This window comes from Armigeres subalbatus, chromosome 1 (assembly GCF_024139115.2).
Source record: "Armigeres subalbatus isolate Guangzhou_Male chromosome 1, GZ_Asu_2, whole genome shotgun sequence".
In the NCBI taxonomy this organism is placed as follows: Eukaryota; Metazoa; Arthropoda; class Insecta; order Diptera; family Culicidae; genus Armigeres; species Armigeres subalbatus.
The window spans coordinates 303,714,836-303,737,869 of record NC_085139.1 but is presented as its reverse complement, the minus strand read 5'-3'; the positions used below and the strand labels follow the sequence as shown (position 1 = coordinate 303,737,869).

The following is a 23,034-nucleotide window of genomic DNA, read 5'->3' as shown; positions in this document are numbered from 1 at the left end:
CTGCCAACTACACAGAAAAAATAAAGAACTTAAAAAAAGGTTTAAAGAACTCAACTTTGAGTACGAAGTTTAAATTTTTAATTCAATATTAGGTAGTTTCTCACTCCCTCTCATGAATGATATTATAAACAAACAGAGCTGCATCGACCCAACGTGTGCTGCTCCGTGGAAGAAGCCAAATTTGAGTTGTTTTCATCATAGTCTCGAGTGAGTGAAAATAACATAAATTTGAGTTGGTGAAACTTTATAGAGGGTGAAAATTCAACACGGGAGTAAAGGCAAAGTACTCACCGGATTTTTTCGCATTTTGCTTATTTTTGGCTTCTTCCACGCAAAGGCGGAGTTGTGTGAAAGGAACCGTAAGGTGAGTTGTTTCGCGGTTCCGTGTAGTTTTGAATAAAATCAAAGCCTTGGGAGTTGTTAAGAAAATTATTTTGAGCTTTTTAGTGGAATGTCTTCACTTGTCATAAGACGAGTTTGTACAATCCCATTTAATTCCACCACTTAATTGTACCTTGACAGATACGTATTTCGACCTCAACAGTAAGGTCGTCTTCAGTGTCTTGTACTTGACTCGACTTTTGATAGGGATTGGGATTTAGATTGGGAGTTGTTGAGAAAAACCTCTGACTTTTTCAGAAACGGTCTGCACAAGTTCCAAAAGAAAAAAATTGGATGATTTGATTGTTAAATTCTCTGATATTATATGCAATAAATTTAGCAACATTGAAAATATAATTATATGTATGAAGGAAATAAGTAAATTAAAGAAAGTTGTTTCTAATAACTCCTAACATATGTCTATGGATTGAAGTGAAAGAACATTGAAATTCAAATCATCATCCTTTCAATCCAACTATGAGAAACAAATTTAAAAACATACTTTGTTAATTAATTATTTTAAATGTTAATTCTAAAATTGTTATTAAAAGTCGTTGGATGAAGATCAACATTTGAATAAGAAATGCAAAAGCGCCCAGTCTTCTCCTCAAAGTGTCTACGATCTTGTAGGTTTATATTTGGTTCAATAAATATTTAGTAAAACCTGTTTTTCAAGCAGATCAGGTCCATAGTTCGAACCATCCCATACTATCACGGTGAGAGTACTAACCTTCTCGCACGCAAACAGCACCGGCGCGGTGGCCAGTCCCAGCTTCAGATCGGCTGCCGCCGGTTTACCCATCGCCTCTGAGCTGGACACGAAATCGAGCAGATCGTCCACGAACTGGAACGCCAGACCCAGATTCCGTCCGTACTGGAAGCTCAGCTCGACCATCTGTTCGTCCGCGCCGGACAGGACTGCCACCTAAAAATGAAAGTGGGCATGAGTTCGATTGTTGAATTTTCTTAAATGGGAATTTACTTACCGCTTTTAAACTATTCGCTATCAGGGACGCCGTTTTCCTGTACGTCTTGGTGAAGTAGTGAGCGAATCGTTCGTTTTCGGTTTCCTTGGAGCCTAGCTGCATGAATTCTCCCTGCACTAAATCTGTCAGTACCTGCGGGGGATATGATGAAAAGAAGAAAATGAGAGATCACGATTGATTCGCGCATGCATAACCACTTAATGATATTTTAGGCCTAAAACGTGTTGAGTGTTAACCCTGCGGCAGAAACAACAATATCCTCGCTTTGAGAAGAAAGGGAACGCAACACGAGGATATCATTGCAGAGTTAACCGCGGCGAGTCGACAAGTGGATACTCGAACCATAAGCTCAATGTCAACTAGAATAAGGGTACGCCACTTGACAGAAGTGCGTGTCACTTTGCGTGCCAGCTTGTTGGGAATCGATTGACATGTCACTCGAGTAGTCTAAGAGTCAAGCCGAGATCAATCTGTTGGCTGGGTTGGGAACACCACTTGACACCCCAGCATCATTGTCAAGTGGATGAAACACTTCTGCTCCGTCTAAGGAGCACGCTATCCATAGAAAAGTCAATATGGCAAAAAGCGGTGTTGCCAACCGAGTGCTGCTTGTTCGCAAATACGCGGCAAGAATTGTAAAAGGCATCTCCCATGTGGTCATGCCCAGAGCATCTAACGCACCGCACCTTCATAGCGCATTGGTATCGGATCATCTGGTCGGAATGCGATGATGATCGACTGACTCGATCGATTGTAGATTACATACTTTTTTGCAAAACGAAGATGACACAATCCCTCGCTTTACAGGGCTGCTAAAGCCGGTCTGAAACGGCATTCGGTGGCGATCGGAATGCGAAAGAAGCTCAACTCCTTTGTTTGAGTGGGTAGGCGTGGAGCTAATAACCGCAGCGGCCGCGGCTGCAATCACCAATGGCATAGTTTTCCGCGTATTTGACATCACACACACGCTAGCTGCTGCGCCCAAATCGAAGAAGTACCCGATTGAGGACAGCCCATCCAGCCGTCATCCACGTGTTTCACAGTCAGAGGGCACGTGCTGAGCCAATTTCTGATGTTCACACAAACGAATCTTCTGAGCGCCAAATTACCCCGCGGCTGGGCCATCTCTGTTCGCCCACACGAATGCGATGAGCAACAATGCTGCCGCTAATTGCTGTGTGTACGTTTCGTGTAAGCGGCTTCAAAAATTATAGAGCTCTCGCGGGCTAATGCAAACAAATTACCCAAAACGAAAGGAATGGCACTTGCGAAAGTGCAAAGCAAAACGCACCGAGGCACCCCACCCACTAAAAGGCGCAAAAGTGGCCAGACGAGGCAGCGTAGTCAAGCGTAGATATCACAACATAAGTGTGCTCAATGGTGAAGGATTTGTGTTTCGAAAATTGAAAATTTTAATTTACATTTAAATGCAATTTTCCTAAATAAGTATCATTGTTTAATGTTACAAAATTTTCGTTACATCTTTGGCGTTTTTTTACCTGGGGAATTGTTATTAATGCAATGATTTATAGAACGACTAGTACGTTTTAATTTGTATAGCGAGTACTAAACAAAACGAGTTTCACACTGTATTGCATCCATAGATTGCAATTAACGAGCAATGGATTTTAATTTAGTTGTTCGGGTCACCGGGGTTCAGGGTTCGGTTGGTCGAACTTCAATGATTATTTATCTGATGGCTTTTTTTTCGCAAACAAGGAAAAATAAAGAAACAGAATAAGCCAAGTAACTAGGAGAGCTTTTTATGTAGCTTCTGCCCCCAAAAATTAAAAATCTTCATTATAAGTTTTGAACAATAATACTATCAAAAGCAAATAAACTTATGGCAGAAGCTAGACGATTATTTCCAGGAGCTAGAAAAATATTGCTTCGAAAGCTTGGAGAACATATTTCGAAAATATACAAAAATATAATTTCGCAGGTATGTAAAGTTTGAGTCGAAAAGTCCCTTAATTAAAATATTTTCAAAGATTTGGTACAAAAACAATATTGTTAGTAGGATTGTATAGTGAGATGCTAAATCCGACCAAAATAGTATCCTGCATCTAGCACTTAGCTAGCTTTAGTCAGAATTTCAGCAATTTTCAACCACACATTAAAAAGGTACAAGTTAATCAACTTGTCTCATTTTCATCGAGTACTTCTTTACTATCTAAATTACAGTCTGGACGAAGTACGGTCCAACACGCAGTAAAAAACTGTTACTATCATCCCCGTTGGTTCCATTTTTTTACCAACCTGTCTCGCAAAGCATGTTCCAAGGTGCATTAGTTATTTTACTCGCTGTTCGAAGCAGCGAAATCAACTCGGACTTTTGACGTTCTGAATCCTAAATTCTCGATGAAGAACGATCAAAAACGCACGATATTCTATTTTTGTTAACCTGGAAAAAATAAGTGGAGGGAACATCTTTAAGACGTTTGTGAAAAAACAGTGGGAAGCTTTGAAAAATTCTTACACACGCTTGGTAAACCAATTCAGAAGCTTTGAGATTTTCCCCAAGGAGCCTGATCGGCATCTTAAGTATATCATTAGAGATGTTTTTTATTGGCATTATTTCTATTGAAGATGGCAGTGTTTCAAAGCTTGAAAAGCTACCTTTAAAAAACCAGAAAGATTTTCTCTAGACCTCTAAAAACTGTTGTCAAAAGCTTTAAAAGCTTTTCTTAAAAGCTCTATAAGTTTTTTTTTTTCATAAGCTCGAAACACTTAACTTAACTAAACAACTTAAGCAGCTTCTCTCAAAAGACCGAAAATCAATTCTTCAAGGCTCGAAAAGCTTTTCTAAAATGTTCTTAAAGCATACAAAGCTTTTTCCAAAAGCCCGAGGAACATTCTTTTGACAGCTCAAAAAGCTTTCCAAGTTTTTGGGAAAGGTTTTTAAGCTTTTGGGAAAAGTTTTTCAAGCTTTTAGGAAAAGTTTTTCAAGCTTTTGGGAAAATCTTTTCAAGCCTTTTGAAAACCGCTTTTTAAGCCTTTTGAAAAACGCTTTTCAAGATTTTGGGAAACGTTTTCCAAGCTTTTGGGAGAAGCTTTTCAAACATTTGGGAAATTGTTTTCAAGCTTTTGGGAAATTGTTTTCAAGCTTTTGGAACAACTTTCCAAGCTTTTGGAAAAAAATGTTCAAGTTTTTGGAAAAAGCTTTTCAAGCTTTTGGGAAAAGCTTTCCAAGCTTTTGGTAAAAGCTTTCAAGCTTTTGGTAAAAGCTTTCAAGCTTTTGGTAAAAGCTTTCAAGCTTTTGGTAAAAGCTTTCAAGCTTTTGGTAAAAGCTTTCAAGCTTTTGGTAAAAGCTTTCAAGCTTTTGGTAAAAGCTCCAAGCTTTGGGAAAAGCTTTCCAAGCTTTCAGGAAGCAAGCTTTGGGAAAAGCTTTCCAAGCTTTTGGGAAAAGCTTTCAAGCTTTGGGAAAAGCCTGCTTTTGGGAAAAGCTCCAAGCTTTTGGGAAAAGCTTTCAAGCTTTGGGAAAAGCTTCCAAGCTTTTGGGAAAAGCTTCCAAGCTTTTGGGAAAAGCTTTCCAAGCTTTCAAGCTTTGGGAAAGCTTTCCAAGCTTTGGGAAGCCTAAGCTTTTGAAAAAGCTTTTGGGAAAAGCTTTCCAAGCTTTTGGGGAAAGCTTTCCAAGCTTTTGGGAAAAGCATTCAAAGCGTTTGGGAAAAGCATTCCAAGCTTTTGGGAAAAGCTTTCTACCAGAATCTTGGAAAGCTTCTACCAGAAGCATGGAAAGCTTCTACCAGAAGCTTGGAAAGCTTCTACCACAAGCTTCTGGCTTCTGAAAGTTTCTACCAGAAGCTTGGAAAGCTTCTACCAGAAGCTTGGAAAGCTTCTAACAGAAGCTTGGAAAGCTTCTACTAGAAGCTTGGAAAGCTTCTACCAGATGCTTGGAAAGCTTCTACTAGAAGCTTGGAAAGATTCTACCAGAAGCTTGGAAAGCTTCTACCAGAAGCTTGGAAAGCTTCTACCAGAAGCTTGGAAACCTCATACCAGAAGCTTGGAAAGCTTCTACCAGAAGCTTGAAAAGCCTCTACCCGAAGCTTGGAAAGCTTCTACCAGACGCTTGGAAAGCTTCTACCAGAAGCTTGGACAGCTTCCACCAGAAGTTCGGACAGCTTCCACCAGAAGTTCGGACAGCTTCCACCAGAAGCTTGGAAAGCTTCCACCAGAAGCTTGGAAAGCTTCCACCAGATGCTTGGAAAGCTCCTACCAGAAACTTGGAAAGCTTTGAAGACTTTTACCAGAGACTTGGAAAGCTTCTAACGGAAACTTGGAAAGCTTTGAAGGCTTCTACCAGAGACTTGGGAAACTTCTAACGGAAGCTTTGAAAGCTTTTAACGGAAGCTTGGAAAGCTTCTCCTAGAAGCTTGGAAAGCTTCTCCCAGAAGCTTAGAAAGCTTCTCCCAGAAGCTTGGAAAGCTTCTCCCAGAAGCTTGGAAAACTTCTCCCAGAAGCTTGGGAAGCTGCTCCCAGAAGCTTGGGAAGCTTCTCCCAGAAGCTTGGGAAGCTTCTCCCAGAAGCTTGGGAAGCTTCTCCCAGAAGCTTGGGAAGCTTCTCCCAGAAGCTTGGGAAGCTTCTCCCAGAAGCTTGGGAAGCTTCTCCCAGAAGCTTGGGAAGCTTCTCCCAGAAGCTTGAAAAGCTTCTATCAGAAGCTTGAAAAGATTCTATCAGAAGCTTGGAAAGCTTCTGTCGGAAGCATGGAAAGCTTCTACCAGAAGCTTAGAAAGCTTTGAAGACTTTTACCAGAGACTTGGAAAGCTTCTAACGAAAACTTGGAAAGCTTTGAATGCTTCTACCAGAGACTAGGGAAACTTCTAACGAAAGCTTTGAAAGCTTTTAACGGAAGCTTGGAAAGCTTATAACGGAAGCTTGGAAAGCTTATAACGGAAGCTTGGAAAGCTTATAACGGAAGCTTGGAAAGCTTCTACCAGAAGCTTGGAAAGCTTCTCCCAGGAGCTTGGAAAGCTTCTCCCAGGAGCTTGGAAAGCTTCTCCCAGGAGCTTGGAAAGCTTCTCCCAGGAGCTTGGAAAGCTTCTCCCAGGAGCTTGGAAAGCTTCTCCCAGGAGCTTGGAAAGCTTCTCCCAGAAGCTTGGTAAGCTTCTCCTAGAAGCTTGGAAAGTTTCTATCAAAAGCTTGGAAAGCTTCTATCAGAAGCTTGGAAAGCTGCTGTCGGAATCTTGGAAAGCTGCTGTCGGAATCTTAGAAAGCTTCTATCAGAAGCTTGGAAGCTCTATCAGCTTGGAAGCTTCTGTCGGAAGCATGGAGCTTCTACCAGAAGCTTGGCTCTGTCGGAAGCATGGAAGCTTCTACCTGAGCTCTGGAAGCTTTCTACCAGAAGCTTGGTGCTTCACCAGAGCTTGGAAGCTTCCCACCAGAAGGCTCAGGCTTCTGCAGAAGCAGGCTTCCACCAGAGCTTGGTTTCCCACCAGAGCCTGGAAGCTGCCACCAGAGCCTGGTGCTTCCACCAGAGCTTCCACCAGAAGCCTGGAATGCTTCTACCAGAGCTTGGAATGCTCACCAGAAGCAGGCTCTGGAAAGCTTCTACCAGAAGCTGGCTCCCACCAGAAAGCTTCCACCAGAAGCAGGCTTCCACCAGAGCTTAGGCTTCTGCAGAAGGCTTCTGCAAACAGCTTCTACCAGAGCTTAGGCTTCACCAGAGCTCAAGGCTTTCCCACCAGAGGCTTCAAGCTTCCACCAGAAGCTTCTGGAAGCTTCCACCAGAGCCTGGAATGCTCCACCAGAAGCAGGCTTCCCACCAGAGCCTGGTGCTTCCACCAGAGGCTTAGGCTCCCACCAGAAGCCTGGCTCCCACCAGCCTGGCTTCCACCAGAGCCTGGCTGCCCACCAGAAGCCTGCTCCCACCCAGCCTGGCTTCCCACCAGAGCCTGGCTTCCCACCAGAAGCTGCTCACCAGAGCTTCCCACCAGAAGCCTGCAGAAGCTTCTGCACCAGGCTTCTGCACCAGAGCAGGCTTCCCACCAGAGGTGCTTCCCACCAGAGCTCAAGCTCCCACCAGAGCCTGGCTTCCACCAGAGCCTGCTTCCACCAGAAGCAGGCTTCCAGAAGCAGGCTTCTGCAAGCCCAGGCTTCCCACCAGAAGCAAGCTTCTGCAAGCAGGCTTCTGCAGAAGCAGGCTTTCCCACCAGAGCAGGCTTCTGCAGAAGCTTGGAAGCTGCACCAGAGCTTAGGCTTCTGCAGAAGCTTCCAGGCTTCTTCCAGAAGCTTAGGCTTCCCAGAAGCTGGAAAGGTTCTCCCAGAAGCTTGGAAGCTTCTCCCAGAAGCTTGGAAAGATTCTATCAGAAGGCTTCTAGAAGCTTCTGCACCAGGCTTCTACCAGATGCTTGGAAAGCTTGTACCAGAAGCTTGGAAAGCTTGTACCAGAAGCTTGGAAAGCTTGTACCAGAAGCTTGGAAAGCTTGTACCAGAAGCTTGGAAAGCTTTCAACAGAAGCTTGGAAAGCTTGTACCAGAAGCTTGGAAAGCTTTCAACAGAGGCTTCGAAAGCTTCAATCAGAAGCTTGGAAAGCTTCTACCAGAAGCTTGGAGAGCTTCAACCAGAAGCTTGGAAAGCCTTAACTAGAAGCTTGGGAAGCCTCTACCAGAAGCTAGGAAGTTTTTACCAAAATCTTGGAAAGATCCTTCCAGAGAATTGGTAAGCTTCTACCAGAAGCTTGGAAAGCTTCTACCAGACGCTTGGAAAGCTTCTACCAGAAGCTTGGAAAGCTTTCACCAGAAGCTTCTGAAGCTTCTACCAGAAGCTTGGAAAGCTTCTACCAGAAGCTTGGAAAACTTTTACCAGAAGCTTGGAAAGCTTCTACCAGTAGCTTGGAAAGCTTCTACCAAAAGCTTGGAAAACTTCTCCCAGAAGCTTGGAAAGCTTTTACCAGGAGCATGGAAAACATCTACCAGAGGCTTGGAAAGCTTTTACTAGAAGCTTGGAAAGCTTCAACTAGAAGCTTGGAAAGCTTCAACCAGAAGCTTGAAGAGCTTCTACCGGAAGCTTGGCGAGCTTCTACCGGAAGCTTGGAAAGCTTCTACCAGAAGCTTGGAAAGCTTCTACCAGAAGCTTGGAAAGCTTCTACCAGAAGCTTGGAAAGCTTCTACCAGAAGCTTGGAAAGCTTCTACCAGAAGCTTGGAAAGCTTCTACCAGAAGCTTGGAAAGCTTCTACCAGAAGCTTGGAAAGCTTCTACCAGAAGCTTGGAAAGCTTTCACCAGAAGCTTCTCTCAGAAGTTTAGAAAGCTTCTACCAGAAGCTTGGAAAGCTTCTACCAGAAGCTTGGAAAGCTTCTACCAGAAGCTTGGAAAGCTTCTACCAGAAGCTTGGAAAGCTTCTACCAGGAGCTTGGAAAGCTTCTCCCAGAAGCTTGGTAAGCTTCTCCTAGAAGCTTGGAAAGTTTCTATCAAAAGCTTGGAGAGCTTTTATCAGAAGCTTGGAAAGCTGCTGTCGGAATCTTGGAAAGCTTCTATCAGAAGCTTGGAAAGGTTCTGTCGGAAGCATGGAAAGCTTCTACTCGAAGCTTGGAAAGCTTCTACCAGAGGCATGGAAAGCTTTTCCCATAAGCTTGGAAAGCTTCTACCAGAGGCTTGAAAAGCTTTTAGCTAAAGCTTGGAAAGCTTCTAGCCTGGAAAGTCTGGAAAGCTTTTACCAAAAGCTTTGAAAGATTCTTTCGGAGAATTTGTAAGCTTCTTCCAGAGGCTTGGAGAAATTCTATCAGAAGCTTGGAAAGCTTGTACCAGAAGCTTGGAAAGCTTTCAACAGAGGCTTCGAAAGCTTCAATCAGAAGCTTGGAAAGCTTCTACCAGAAGCTTGGAGAGCTTCAACCAGAAGCTTGGAAAGCCTTAACTAGAAGCTTGGGAAGCCTCTACCAGAAGCTAGGAAGTTTTTACCAAAATCTTGGAAAGATCCTTCCAGAGAATTGGTAAGCTTCTACCAGAAGCTTGGAAAGCTTCTACCAGACGCTTGGAAAGCTTCTACCAGAAGCTTGGAAAACTTGATAAGTTTGGAGAGCTTCTACCAGAAGCTTTGAAAGCCTCTACCAGAAGCTTGGAAAGAATCCAACCAGAAGGTTGGAACGCTTCTACCAAGAGCTTGGAAAGCTTCTACCAGAATCTTGTAAAGCTTCTACAGGAAGCTTGGAGAGCTTTTACCAGGAGCATGGAAAACATCTACCAGGAGCTTGCAAGCTTCCAGGAAAGCTTCTACCAGAAGCTTAGGAAGCTTCTACCAGAAGCTTGGAAAGCTTCTACCAGAAGCTTGGAAAGCTTCTACCAGAAGCTTAGAAAGCTTCTACCAGAAGCTTGGAAAGCTTCTACCAGAAGCTTGGAAAGCTTCTACCAGAAGCTTGGAAAGCTTCTACCAGAAGCTTGGAAAGCTTCTACCAGAAGCTTGGAAAGCTTCTACCAGAAGCTTGGAAAGCTTCTACCAGAAGCTTGGAAAGCTTCTACCAGAAGCTTGGAAAGCTTCTCTCAGATGTTTGGAAAGCTTTTCTCAGAAGCTTGGAAAGCTTCAATCAGAAGCTTGGAAAGCTGCTGTCGGAAGCTTGGAAAGCTTCTATCAGAAGCTCGGAAAGCTTCTGTCGGAAGCATGGAAAGCTTCTACCAGAAACTTGAAAAGCTTTTACCAGAGGCATGGAAAGCTTTTCCCATAAGCTTGGAAAGCTTCTACCAGAAACTTGAAAAGCTTTTACCTGAAGCTTGGAAAGCTTCTAGCCTGGAAAGTCTGGAAAGCTTTTACCAAAAGCTTTGAAAGATTCTTTCGGAGAATTTGTAAGCTTCTTCCAGAGGCTTGGAGAAATTCTATCAGAAGCTTGGAAAGCTTCTACCATAAGTTTGGCAAGCTTCTACCAGTTCGTAATTAACATCACCTTTTTACTCGACCACGCCGGTAAAAGTAGAATAGAGGAGAAGGATAAGCCAAGCAAATCCTGAGGAGGAGCATAACTCGTCTTGCGGAGCGGACAGGGTAACAATCGACCTCACCATCAAGTCTGGATCTTGGTAAAGATATCAATTTTCATTGCGAGAACTACATTAGCAGTGTAAGCAAAAAACTGTTCACTATGAAAAACATTGGCACCCGTTGATCGAGGAAGAATAGACGACGCAAAACATGTCACAGGAGAAATGCCAAAAAAATGCTCCGTTCGTTATGCTCCCATAGTATATGGATTGACAGATCAAGGCTATTTCAATAATTAAATGCAACAACTAGCAAATCTATAATTGGATTGAGAGCAAAGCATATGCATTCACATAAACAATGACTCGACAACATCCGCACTTTGATCCGCTTTGAACCGGTTCATCTGGCGATTGAAAACGTGCAAATACAAACAGAATCCTGTTCGATTAGACTGTTTGTTTACACAAACCCGAATCGGTTTTGGTGAATCGCAATCGACGGCTGCCAATTGCTTCCGCGTAATTCCGCAAAACAAAGAACTCGGTCCATTAGCTCGAAAGTCTTCCCTCTCAAGACTCGTTCCATTCACTACAAACTGATTGACATCATTGACTTCCGATGACGACGGAACCTTGAAGGCCCCCATTCATGAATCGATCTGGTCATTTTTTTTTGGATGGGAATTTCTCACCTAAGTGCATCCATCGTATAGAAGAGGATGTACATTCACTCAGCTCTAATACGGGATGACACCCGGATATCTAATTTATTCTAAAGAAGGACGGCAGAACGTTTTAGGCTGCATTACTCATAGCCGTTCAACAATGTTATTTCTTATTGATTTTGCACTTTACTAGTCAGCAAACAATTAAAGGCAAGAATCAAGAATGATTGAATTCACTTTGGAATCGTAACAAAACTATTCTAATTAAAATTACACAATTTCAAATTCGATATTTTTTTATTAGAATCAAATAAAAGTAAATATTATCCTAATAAATTGATGCCAATTAGAATTTGAATGAAAAAAAAAGTTAGCAGTTAGGTTAGCAACCGAATTTCAATACTTTCTTCTCAATTCATCAGAACGTTAACCTTAGCGAAGTAAGTCACTTCTTCGGTAACGTCGTTTGCAGTCAGGTGCCAATTGGATGACGAGAGAGGAATAAAAAAGAACGACAAACAAATTACCATTAAGATAGTTTTCAGTCCATAGTCGGAGAATGTGGGGACTTCCCGGTTGAAATGGGATTTCCCAAAGACGCGTGATCGGAATGGCTTCGCTTCAATATTGTAATACGTATGTATAAGGCAATCCATAAGACAGCTGCGATCAGCTGACGATTTTTGTTTACCTTGATTTTTTGACAGATTCTGACCGGACTGACAGAACAATTCAAAGGAAAGTGTTAAGCGCGGTTTACATCAGACGTGAGTTCCATTCAACTGCATACACACTTTGTTTTGATTTCGATTGTCAGTCCCATCGCTAAATGTCCTCATGGATAGCCAAATTGGTACTTTTGCCTTAATGAACAATTGGTATTTTTCCTTTCCAAAAAGGAAACGGAAAAGTCAAATCTCATATTGCTTCAAGGCAAAAACTATGAGAACCAACGCTGAATAGAATACTGACAGAATGTCAGAACAGTTGCAAATCATATTCCCATACGAGCTGTCATCCGGATTAATTGCTGTGATACAATCAGCCCTCAATGGGATTCGATTCATGAGACCATGTACCCATAAAGCCGTAGAAAACCTGTTCTAGAGTCGTAATTCATTCGCCAACCGAGCACGCCCGTTCCAGTAACCTTACACCCCCAAGGCACTAATCCATCGAGCGATTGTTTGTACATCTCATGAAAACGGCACCTACGCGGCGACGACACCTGCCGGCCGGCCGTAATTCTCATTCACCAGCGATCAGCGAGCGCCTCATATTCCATTCACATTAGAAAACCGGGCGCAGAGGACCGCCTCAGCTGGGACTACCGCTCGAGATGAAAGCGAAAGTGATTCGCCGTTATTGCGCGAATTTAGAAGACTGACTCGAACAATAAAGAAGTTCTCGAGTTTCTCGCAGCTGAATGACATAAAACCATACCACACTGAGGTAAAAAAAAAAAGATTCATTCATCTAGCGGTGATACAGCCTCGATGATATTTCGCCGACGCGACGTCATAAACCATGATGGAACGATACACCGTTCTCTACCATTTTTGTTCTGGACATTTAAAATGTTGCCAGCTGGACAAGTTCTACAAATAATTCTCTATTAGCTTTCAACAACCCCCAAACTTAGAACAAAACAGTTGAAGCCGCACTATTTTTTCAAGTTTTTTGCAACGTAAACCAATAGCTTTTTTTTCTCTAAATAGCACCAAGTGAATTAAAAAGTGTTTTTGCCCTGGCCTGAAATAGCGTTTTTTTGTAATCTGTTTAAAATTACTCTCTTGATTTGCATATTCATCTCACACTTTGTTCCGGATTTGGGCTTTCCCAGCCAATATGACCACAGAAATCCAACTTCAATCTTTGTGTTTGCCGCTACGTGTACCGAGATTCAAATTCAACAAACAGCATCCGCGTTTTTGTTTGAGCCGTAATCATAAAATTGATCAACGCGCGCGCGGGCGCCGTTCCACAATCAAGCGATGCAATCTCCATTAAATAAGTCCATTGAAATGGAATCCGGCCTTTGTTCTGATGACGCGCTGTTCTGCTTCTTCCATTCTGAAGTAGGTTCTTAGGTGATTGCCAATTTCGCGGTTCCTAATTCGCTTGCCGGGCAATTTCCTCCACCACCGGCTATGGTTAAGGCGGCGGTGACCTTCGTCACCGGCTCGGAGGAAACAACCGGCACTCTGCCATCCGATTATTCGGTTGCGGATTCAGTCTTAGAGCGAGAAGCAATCGTCTATTTATAATGAGATGGGACCTTCGTTAGCAGTCACCCATCTGCTCAGAACTGCAATTCCGACACATTGTCGACCGGCGGCACGTGACTTGGGTACAAGACCCTCAATTTATTTTTGGACCACTCGGAGCTGGACCCCTGCCGCTACGGTTAGCGATTCTGTAGTTCTGTTCAGAAAGCCTCAATTAATTGCAAAGTGAATGCTCCCACCTTCGTCGCGTTGCGATCGCACCGGTATGCAACTCTTCGGCTCTGTGCCATATGGGTCGAAATACAGCGCAGTGCACAGTGCAAGGTTAATGCAGCTGAGCCATCTGCTCCAATCCAATCTAATTGACTGAGTTGTTGGTTGTTGGTTGCTGCCGTAATTATTGTGGGTTACATACGCTCGTTCACATACCATCCTCGGAGTTTTTGCGCGAAATTGCGCAAAAATAACAGTTGTAGTTGGTTCTTACCGAAGTTGGGGCGCTTTTTGTTTTTACTTTCTGCGCTCGAATAACAGAATAACTAGTGGAATTAAATGGACAGTACTTAATTCGTCTTAGACGGTTTAATACATTCCACTAAAAGAGCTTAATATATTTTTCTGAACAGAATTGATCAACTCATTGAAAAAATGATAAAGTGTAGGTGGGAGATTCTTCAAGAAACCCGTGCAGTCAGGGAGTTGCGTTTTTGCTCATCTTTGTATGCTGTACAGTGGTTTCATTTATTACAAGAAGGCAGAAAGAGCCAAATTTGTGTAATATCGTATGTAGACTATTGGTGGAACCAGCAGTCAAATATTTCTCTCGCAGATACAATATTATAAAAAACAGAAATCGCGAACTTCTATGAAACATACCTACAAGTGAAATTCTCGAGAAAGGATCGGCGAAACTCATTCACCAGAAAGCCACTTGGCCAAATACAACGCATCTGAGTTCCATTCGGACATTTGACCAAATCGGTTATTAGGCCAAAATCCGATTTGGTCTACATACGGCCGAATAGGTAATTTGGCCGAAAAAATCGTTTGGCCGTAATGGACGTTTGGTAAAAGGGTCATTTGACCGAACGGTCATATGACCGGAAATCCCGTTTGGCAGAAAGGACCATATTAGGAAAACTGGCATTTGGCCAAACGGGCATACGGTCGAAAATGACGTTTGGCCAAACAATACATATTAGGGTGCCAACTAGGGTGGTCGGTATTGGTCATTTTTGACAAATACCGGTATTCGGTATTTGGTGGAGTCAATACCGGTAATGCCGGGGAAATACCGGTTTTTGTGAAAATTTCAGATATTAAATGAAAAACTTTTTATTTGGACTTTTGGATGAAAAACAATATTTGTTGAAAAACTTCGAATGTTAAAATCATTGTTTGTTGAGCTGAGAAAAGCGAAACTTAAGTAATTAATTGGTTTAGTAACTAACATACTGAGTGACTCATCTCCCAATCCGCATTGGGTAAAGAGAAAACTTTTCGAGATCGAAAAATTCTCCACTGGTCCATTGGGTGTTATGTGTCATGTCTGTTGTATCATGCTAGGTGTTAAGTATTCAGTCTGTACAACCTCTGGTCGAAGACGGTGTCCCTGTCTTTAATTGTTGCCAACTACTGAGAATCCCTTTTTTGGTTCAACCGAAGTTGGACGAATGGTTCGAAAGCCGTCAAAAATCATTGTGAAGTACTTTCCTTTAATCCTTTCAGAGGCATTTTCTTCGTACCGATCCTCAGGATTGGTCATTGTCTCAGTTTCAACGATCATATCAGGAATGATTAGACGCTTCAATATATTGTCCGCTTTCTTAATCAAAGTAGCTTTAGATGTCATGAAGAAAATCGTTTCTGATCATTTGCTTTACGGCAGAATTATTCAAAAAAGCAAAAAGATTGTGCAGAACTCACGGCAGAGTAGTTCCACGGCAGCTCGAACAGGTTCGAGGGCTTAAATTATTTCCCCAACCGCCAAAAAATTATCACCGAAGTTTAATTCGGGTTAAAGCTTCAACTCATAGATCCGTTTGAGCATAGATAACATACTATTTCAGCGTGCTTTTCGGTCAGCCACTTATTCAAATTATTTTCCGAATTCAGAACGGACATGCAGCAAATCGTGTTTTACGTTTTTCTGAGAAACTCTATTATGGCTTAGCGATGAACTCTCGTAATAGGAAAAATAACTAAAATAAGATTTAAAAAAACTGCTATGGCACGTACCTTTTTCACAATTTCAATTGTTACGAGAGAATTCTTGACGATGTCAACAATGTTCATTGAAGAAAAAAAGTCATTGGCAGTTTGACAGATGGCTAAGAGAATGAAGCAACATGTATGATTAATGTCGATGATGATCGATTTTTGCTGTAGGTAAATTTCGTCGATGATGCTTACTTAGGAAAGGTTCATCCATGCGCACATTCAATTGTTGTATATTTTTGCACGATGAGTCTTTACTGCTTGTAATCTTATATCTCTCCCATCTATGCTGGATTTCCTATTTATATGGGACAGATATGCGATTACATGTAGTTTAGCTGATATATGTAGGTGGAAACTATTCGAGATTTTTGATTCTGACAGCAAAATTTGAAATACCGAAAATACCGGTATTTTCCGTCTCTAAAACCGGTATTTTCGGTATAAAAAATTGGCCGGTACTACCGGTTAGACCACCCTAGTGCTAATGGAATGTATGGAAAAACTTTTTTCATCGAATTTCAAAAAACGACATTGCTCACAAGATTCATTACCACAAAAATATGACCCCATGCAAATTTTGAGCTCAATCGGACATGATCTAGGGGTGACTAAATTTCATCAAAGTTTTGAAATTTTTACCCATGAAAATTTTCCCAAGAGATTTAATCAGATCAGATTTAAGTCATTTGGCATCAAAAACAAAAATTCGATTTTCAACTCTTCCTTTGGTCCCCCTTTGGGAAAATTTTCACAAATTTGTAGGTGGTACAAGCCAAGACTATTGTACGAGAGTAGCATCACTTTCATCCGTTACCACAGGTAATTATTTGGGACTAATCACTACCCCTTAGATGGAAGCAATGCACTCTCCAATAGTCGAGATCTGTCCTGGCCACGTCCTTGCGAATGCTGAGGAAGGGGAAGGATGGTTAGTTGGACATCTACTTAAGAAAGATGCAGAGAACTCTACGACCTCTCATAGGTGCCACGGGATTGCGTGAAAGGTTATAACAGTAGGAATTGTTTTGGTAGAACGTGAAACACATAAAGAACTAAGATAGAAATACAAAGTAGGAAATGGACAAGCCTAAAATTGAACCCACGACCTCCTGCTTATAAGGAAGAAGCGGTAGCCCCTAGACCACCGAGCTCGTCCCCCCTTGGGAAAATTTTCATGGGTAAAAATTTCAAAACTTTGATGAATTTGAGGCACCCCTAAATCATGTCCGATTGCGCTCAAATTTTGCATGGGGTCATATTTTGGGGTAATGAGACTTGTGAGCAATATCGTTTTTTGAAATTCGAAAATGTCATTTTCATTGGCACTGTTGAGATGAGTTGGTAGGTTCAGTGAAACTAGCAACACTGTCATGCTGAGGGAATCAGATTGGATTGTAGTTGCGGCCGGTCCTGGGCGAAGGAAAAACGCCATTGGGTCATCCGGACCTGCCGAAGACGAAAAAGTTCGTAAATTGCGAAGAGAAAAAGTGTGCAGAATACGACGATGGTAGCAGCTCGAGCGAAGAAGAGGATTCTGATGAGTCCGATTCGGAACAAGTTAGTTCGTCGCAAGAGGAGGAGAATTCCGGAATACATCCAGGGAAAAGTGATAGAAGACCAAGTAAAGCTCAACTATCTGCTCGGCAGTTCCTACCCAAAAGGCACCCTATTACTCGAAAGCTGTTGGAACATTACCACCAGCAAGCGGCTCACGCAAATGCGGAGACCGTCGTCAACAATGTGAGGCAACGTTTCCGAATTCCGAATCTACGAGCGGAGATCAAAGCGGTGGCGAAGTCGTGTGTATGGTGCAAGGCAAAGAAATGTGCTCCAAAAATTCCAAAAATGGCTCCACTTCCATTGGCTCGCATTACCCCCGGTTGGATGCCGTTCAGTTTCACTGGCGTGGATTATTGCGGCCCAATCACTGTTACGATTGGACGCAGATCGGTAAAGCGTTGGAACTGTTAATTCACGTGACTGGCAACAAGGGCCATTCATTTAGAAGTAGCGCACAGTTTGACAACGCAGGCATGTTTGATGGCTATTAGACGTTTCAAGTGTCGCAGAGGTAAGCCAGTCGAATTCTTTTCCGACAATGGCACCAATTTTCAAGGAGCGAGCAAGGAGATTATTCGCACGATAGGTAAAGAATGCGAAGATGGAATGATAGATGCTCGGACACGGTGGAATTTTTTATCCACCTCGTGCACCTCATATGGGAGGAATTTGGAGCGGCTGGTGCGGTCGGCGAAGCGCTGCCTTACCGTGCTAAATGATGGAAGGAGGTTGACCGATGAAGTGCTGTTGACAACGTTGGCAGAGGCGGAAGATCTCATAAACTCTCGTCCGTTAACTTACACGGGTTTGGGACCAGAGACAAGCGAAGCACTGACACCCAACCACTTTGTGAAAGGCGTGGAGTTGGCATTTGATGAAATTTCACCAACAACCGATGCGGAAGCCTTGCGAGGTCTTTACAAACAGTCACAGGCGCTCGCAGATCTTTTATGGAAGCGGTGGCTCGCGGAATACATTCCTTCAATCAATCGAAGATCAAAGTGGTTTGCAGAAACTCAACCAATTAGCGTTGGCGATCTGGTGTATGTAGCAGATGACGGAGTGAGAAAAAATTGGACACGAGGCGTAGTGGTCGAAGTTTATCCAGGAGCTGATGGGAGAGTACAACAAATCTTCTGCATCTCCGTGAGTTCCAAGGGAGAGGTACAGTTGGTTAGATACGAAGGTAGTCCAAAGGAAGTCGTCTTGGTAAGTGACTAAATAATTATACCGTACGAAATAATTTACTGATCAGCATAAAGCAGAACCAAATATTTCGGTGGTTCGCGCGGTCGTTCTGCTTCCATTATAGAACACGAGCAAACACGTACTCGACGTTTGGTCGAACAGGGCGTTTCACCGAAAATGTCGTTTGGCCGGACAATAGTAAATGTGAAAAGTGTGAAGCGGTTAATGACAACTGAAAAGTGAGAAGTGAAAAGTAAGAAATGAGAAGTGTGGAGTGAGAAATAAGCGATGAGGAGTGAAAAGTGAGAAGAGCAAAGTGAGACGTCTCACTTTTCACTTCATATTACTTATTTCTTACTTCTCACCTCTCAGTTGTCATTACCCACTTCACGAGACGTCAAATTTCTCACTTCTCGTTTCATATTTCACATGTCTCACTTTACGCAGTGAGAAGTAAGATATGAGGAGCGAAAAGTGAGACAAGTTTTTTCGGACAAATGACCTGTTTTGGTGCTCGATATACATTCGCCCGAGAAGACCATATGGTCGAGAAGGCCATTTGCCCGAATGGACCAGAATCAAATTTGTAGGAATTATTTCCCATTCAAGTTGAGTTAAGTCTCAAGTTGGTTGTCATATTTAAAAATTATCACATGGAATTTCGAATCAAACTCTCCAAATTTGAAAAGAATTTCACCGTATTTAAAAAAATCCGGGTTTCGAAAGGAATCCTCAAAATTTAAAAAAAAAATGCTCTGAACATCAAAATAAAATTCTCCGAATATCGGATAAAAAATTAGAACTAAGAATGAAATTCTCCGAATTTCAAAATAAATTCTCCAAACTTCGAGAGAAATTTTAATATCTACGAGTTTTGATGGCAAGTCTATAAAAAAAATCTCTTAATTTCGCAAGTTTTTTTTTCGGATTTTTAAAGAAAAATTCACTGAATTCGAGCAAAACTCTCCGAAGTTCGGAAGAACAAAACAAACTTAACAGAAAAAATTTCGGAGTTTTGAAAACAAAAACAAATTTCCCGCACTTTGAAATAGATTCTCCAAATTTCAATAGAGGTTCTCTGGATTTCAGAGGAAGATTGATTTATTTATCTTTATTTGAGAGATTTTCAGCCCTGGCTCATCTCTAAACAAACATTGCTTCGAATTGAAAGAAATTTTGCAAAGATCGAAACAAATGCTTCGAATTTAAAATTTGAACATTAAAAAAAATACAAATAAAAATCTCCAAATTTCGTGAGAAAAGATCAAAATTTCAAAAGAAATTCTTCAAATCTTGAAACAAATTCATCGAATCGTATGTTTAAACAAATTCTTCAAGACGGGCGTTGGTAGAAATTCTCCGAATTTTGAAAAAAAAAATTTGAATAGCTAAACCAATTATACGAATTTTGCAAGAAACTCTCCGAACTTCGTAAAAAAATCTCTGAATTTCTAAAAAAAAATATCCACAGTCTAAAAGAATTCTTTGAATTTTGAAGAATTGTTTAAAGAAATTCTCCGAATTTCATACCAAATTTTCCGAATTACGAAGAAAACTCTGAATATCGAAAGAATTTCTCCATTTCAACATTGAAAGAAATTCGCCGAATTTTGAAAGAAATTCTCCGAAGTTCAGAAGAAATTCTCCAAATTTCGAGTGAAATTCTATTAATTTAGAAAGAAATTCTCCTAATTTCGAAAGAATTTCTCCTAATTTGTAAGAAAAAATCTCTAAATTTCGGAAGAAATTATTCGAAATTCTTGAAGTTTTGGAAGAAATTCTTGTAATTTTGCAATAAATTCTACGAATTTGGGAAGAAATTCTCCGAATTTCGAAAGAGATTCTCCAAATTTTGGAAAAAAAATGTCAAAATTTTGGAAGAAATTCTCCAAGTTTCGAAAGAAATTCTCCGAATTTCGGAAAAAAAACTTACAAATATTATAAGCAGTTCTAAAAATTTTGAAAGAAATTCTTCAAATTATAAAAGAAAGAAATCGAAAGAAATTCTCCAAATTTTGAAAGAAATTCTCCGAATTTTGGAAGAAATTCTCCAAATTTCGAAAGAATATTCTCCGAATTCCAAACGAATTTCCGAATTTCGAAAAAAAAATCTCGAAATTTTGCAAGAAATTCTCCAAATATTGATAAGAAATTCTCCGATTTCCGAAAGAAATTCTCAGATTTTCGAAAGAAATTCTCTGAATTTCGAAAGAAATTTTCTGAATTTCAAAAAAAATTCTCCGAAATTCGAAAGAAATTCTCCGAATTTCGAAAGAAATTCTCCGATGTTCGAAGGAAATTCACCGAATTTCGAAATAAAATTCTTCGAATTTCGAAAGAAATCCTCCGAATTTCGAAAAAACTTCTCCGAATTTCGAAAGAAATTCTCCGAATTTCGAAAGAGATTCTCCGAATTTTGGAAGAGATTCTCCGAATTTCGAAAGAAATTCTTCGAATTTCGAAAGAAATTCTCCGAATTTCGAAAGAAATTCTCCGAATTTCGAAAGAAATTCTCCGAATTTCGAAAGAAATTCTCCAAATTTTGAAAGAAATTCTCCGAATTTCGAAAGCAATTCTCCAAATTTCGAAAGAAATTCTCCGAATTTCGAAAGCTAATTCTCCGAATTTCGAAAGCTAATTCTCCGAATTCTCCGAATATCGAAAGAAATTCTCCGAATTTTGAAAGAAATTCTCCGAATTTTGAAAGAAATTCTCCGAATTTTGAAAGAAATTCTCCGAATTTTGAAAGAAATTCTCCGAATTTTGAAAGAAATTCTCCGAATTTTGAAAGAAATTCTCCGAATTTTGAAAGAAATTCTCCGAATTTTGAAAGAAATTCTCCGAATTTTGAAAGAAATTCTCCGAATTTCGAAAGAAATTCTCCAAATTTCGAAAGAAATTCTCCGAATTTCGAAAGAAATTCTCCGAATTTCGAAAGAAATTCTCCGAATTTCGAAAGAAATTCTCCGAATTTCGAAAGAAATTCTCCGAATTTCGAAAGAAATTCTCCGAATTTCGAAAGAAATTCTCCGAATTTCGAAAGAAATTCTCCGAATTTCGAAAGAAATTCTCCCAATTTTGAAAGAAATTCTCCCAATTTCGAAAGAAATTCTCCCAATTTCGAAAGAAATTCTCCCAATTTCGAAAGAAATTCTCCCAATTTCGAAAGAAATTCTCCCAATTTCGAAAGCTAATTCTTCTAGTTCTCTCCTTCGAAAGAAAATCTCCTAATTTAGAAAGAAATTCTCTGAATTTCGGAAGAAATTCTCCCAATTTCGAAAGAAATTCTCCCAATTTCGAAAGAAATTCTCCCAATTTCAAAAGAAATTCTCCCAATTTCGAAAGCTAATTCTCCTAGTTCTCTCCTTCGAAAAAATTCTCCGAATTTAGAAAGAAATACTCCGAATTTCGAAATAAATTCTCCGAATTTCGGAAGAAATTTTCCAAATTGAGAATGAAAGAAATTCTCTGAATTTCGAAAGCTAATTCTCCGTATTTCGAAAGAAGTTCTCCAAATTTCGGAAGATATTCTCCAAATTTTGGAAGAAATTCTACGAATTTTGGAAGAAATTCTACGAATTTTGAAAGAAATTCTCCGAATTACAAAAGAAATTCTCCGAATTCCAAAAGAAATTCTCCGAATTTCGGAAAAAAATCTCCGAATTTTAGAAAAAAAATCTCCAAATTTCGAAAGCTAATTCTCCATATTTCGAAAGAAGTTCTCCAAATTTCAGAAAAATATTCTCTAAATTTTGGAAGAAATTCTCTAAATTTTGGAAGAAATTCTCAAGATGTCGAAAGAAATTCTCCAAATTTCGAAAGAAATTCTCCAAATTTCGAAAGAAATTCTTCGAATTTCGGAAGAAATTCTCCAAATTTTGAAAGAAATACTCCGAATTTCGAAATAAATTCTCCGAATTTTGAAAGCAATTCTTCAAATTTCGAAAGAAATTCTCCAAATTGTGAAAGAAAGAAATTCTCCGAATTTCGAAAGCTGATTCTCCATATTTCGAAAGAAGTTCTCCGAATTTCAACATTTCAATTTCTCCTCATTTCGACGAAAATACTCTGAATTTCGGAAGAAATTCTCCAAATTTCAAAGAGATTTTTTTTCGGAGGGTTCCGAATTTCGAAAGAAATTCTTAGAATTTTGAAAGAAATTCTCCGAATTCGGAAGAAAATTCTTCAAATTTCAGTCCGTAAGTAGGCCCTCCCAAAGCGTCCGTGCGCCGCTCAAAGCACACAAGCCCAGCAGGAGTGCCAACCGGCACATCAGGATTAATTCCAGTGATATCCTGATTATGGTATACCGGTCACGGCAACCGACATTGGACATTCCCGGCTTATGGATAGGATAAGGCGTATATGGGCTGAAAGTCGAGCTATTCTGTTTATTGAGTGACAGTGAGTGACAGTGACATCTTTTTGAAATGGCAGGCAAGCTAATGGTTCGACTGCCTCCGTCCCGGTAATCAACCTCGCAGGCCTCCGGTAACGCTCAATACCTGTCACCTATACCGGTGGGTAGTAGGTTCAGATGCACCATTCCTGATTTACGCCGATCCGGCACCCATGGGATCACAAAAGACGACTATCTACAACAGGTAGAGATAACGGCCCGGAGGGGGACCCTTTTAACATGGAAACGAATACCGTCGTGCGGGGCTTCTTTAGACTCCGGGGGCTACTTTGGATTTTTGATTATTTTTTTTTAATTAAACGGAAAAATACCAAATTTGAAACAGAAAGTTGCCATCCAACTATCAACAAGACACCCGATTGGTGATAATGGCAGCTTTATGGTAATTTTCGTTGTAATTCTTGTTTTAAAATGTCCAAAGTAGCCCCTGATTTGTCAAACGAAGCCCCGCACGACGGTACAAAAAAACAACGAAGGA

The 23,034-nt window shown here is 40.8% G+C and overlaps 1 protein-coding gene across 2 annotated transcripts in view; it reads right to left on the bottom strand.

The window, feature by feature from the left end:
* LOC134207851 (all trans-polyprenyl-diphosphate synthase PDSS1) overlaps positions 1-23,034 on the bottom strand; it is a 336,013-nt gene that overhangs the window by 20,174 nt on the left and 292,805 nt on the right. For both annotated transcript variants that reach the window (XM_062683802.1, XM_062683801.1), the window contains exons 7-8: positions 1,368-1,499; positions 1,112-1,306 (exon numbers count right to left, since the gene is read on the bottom strand). In XM_062683802.1, coding sequence (XP_062539786.1) covers positions 1,112-1,306; positions 1,368-1,499 — 327 coding nt within the window. The remainder of the gene's footprint in view (positions 1-1,111; positions 1,307-1,367; positions 1,500-23,034) is intronic.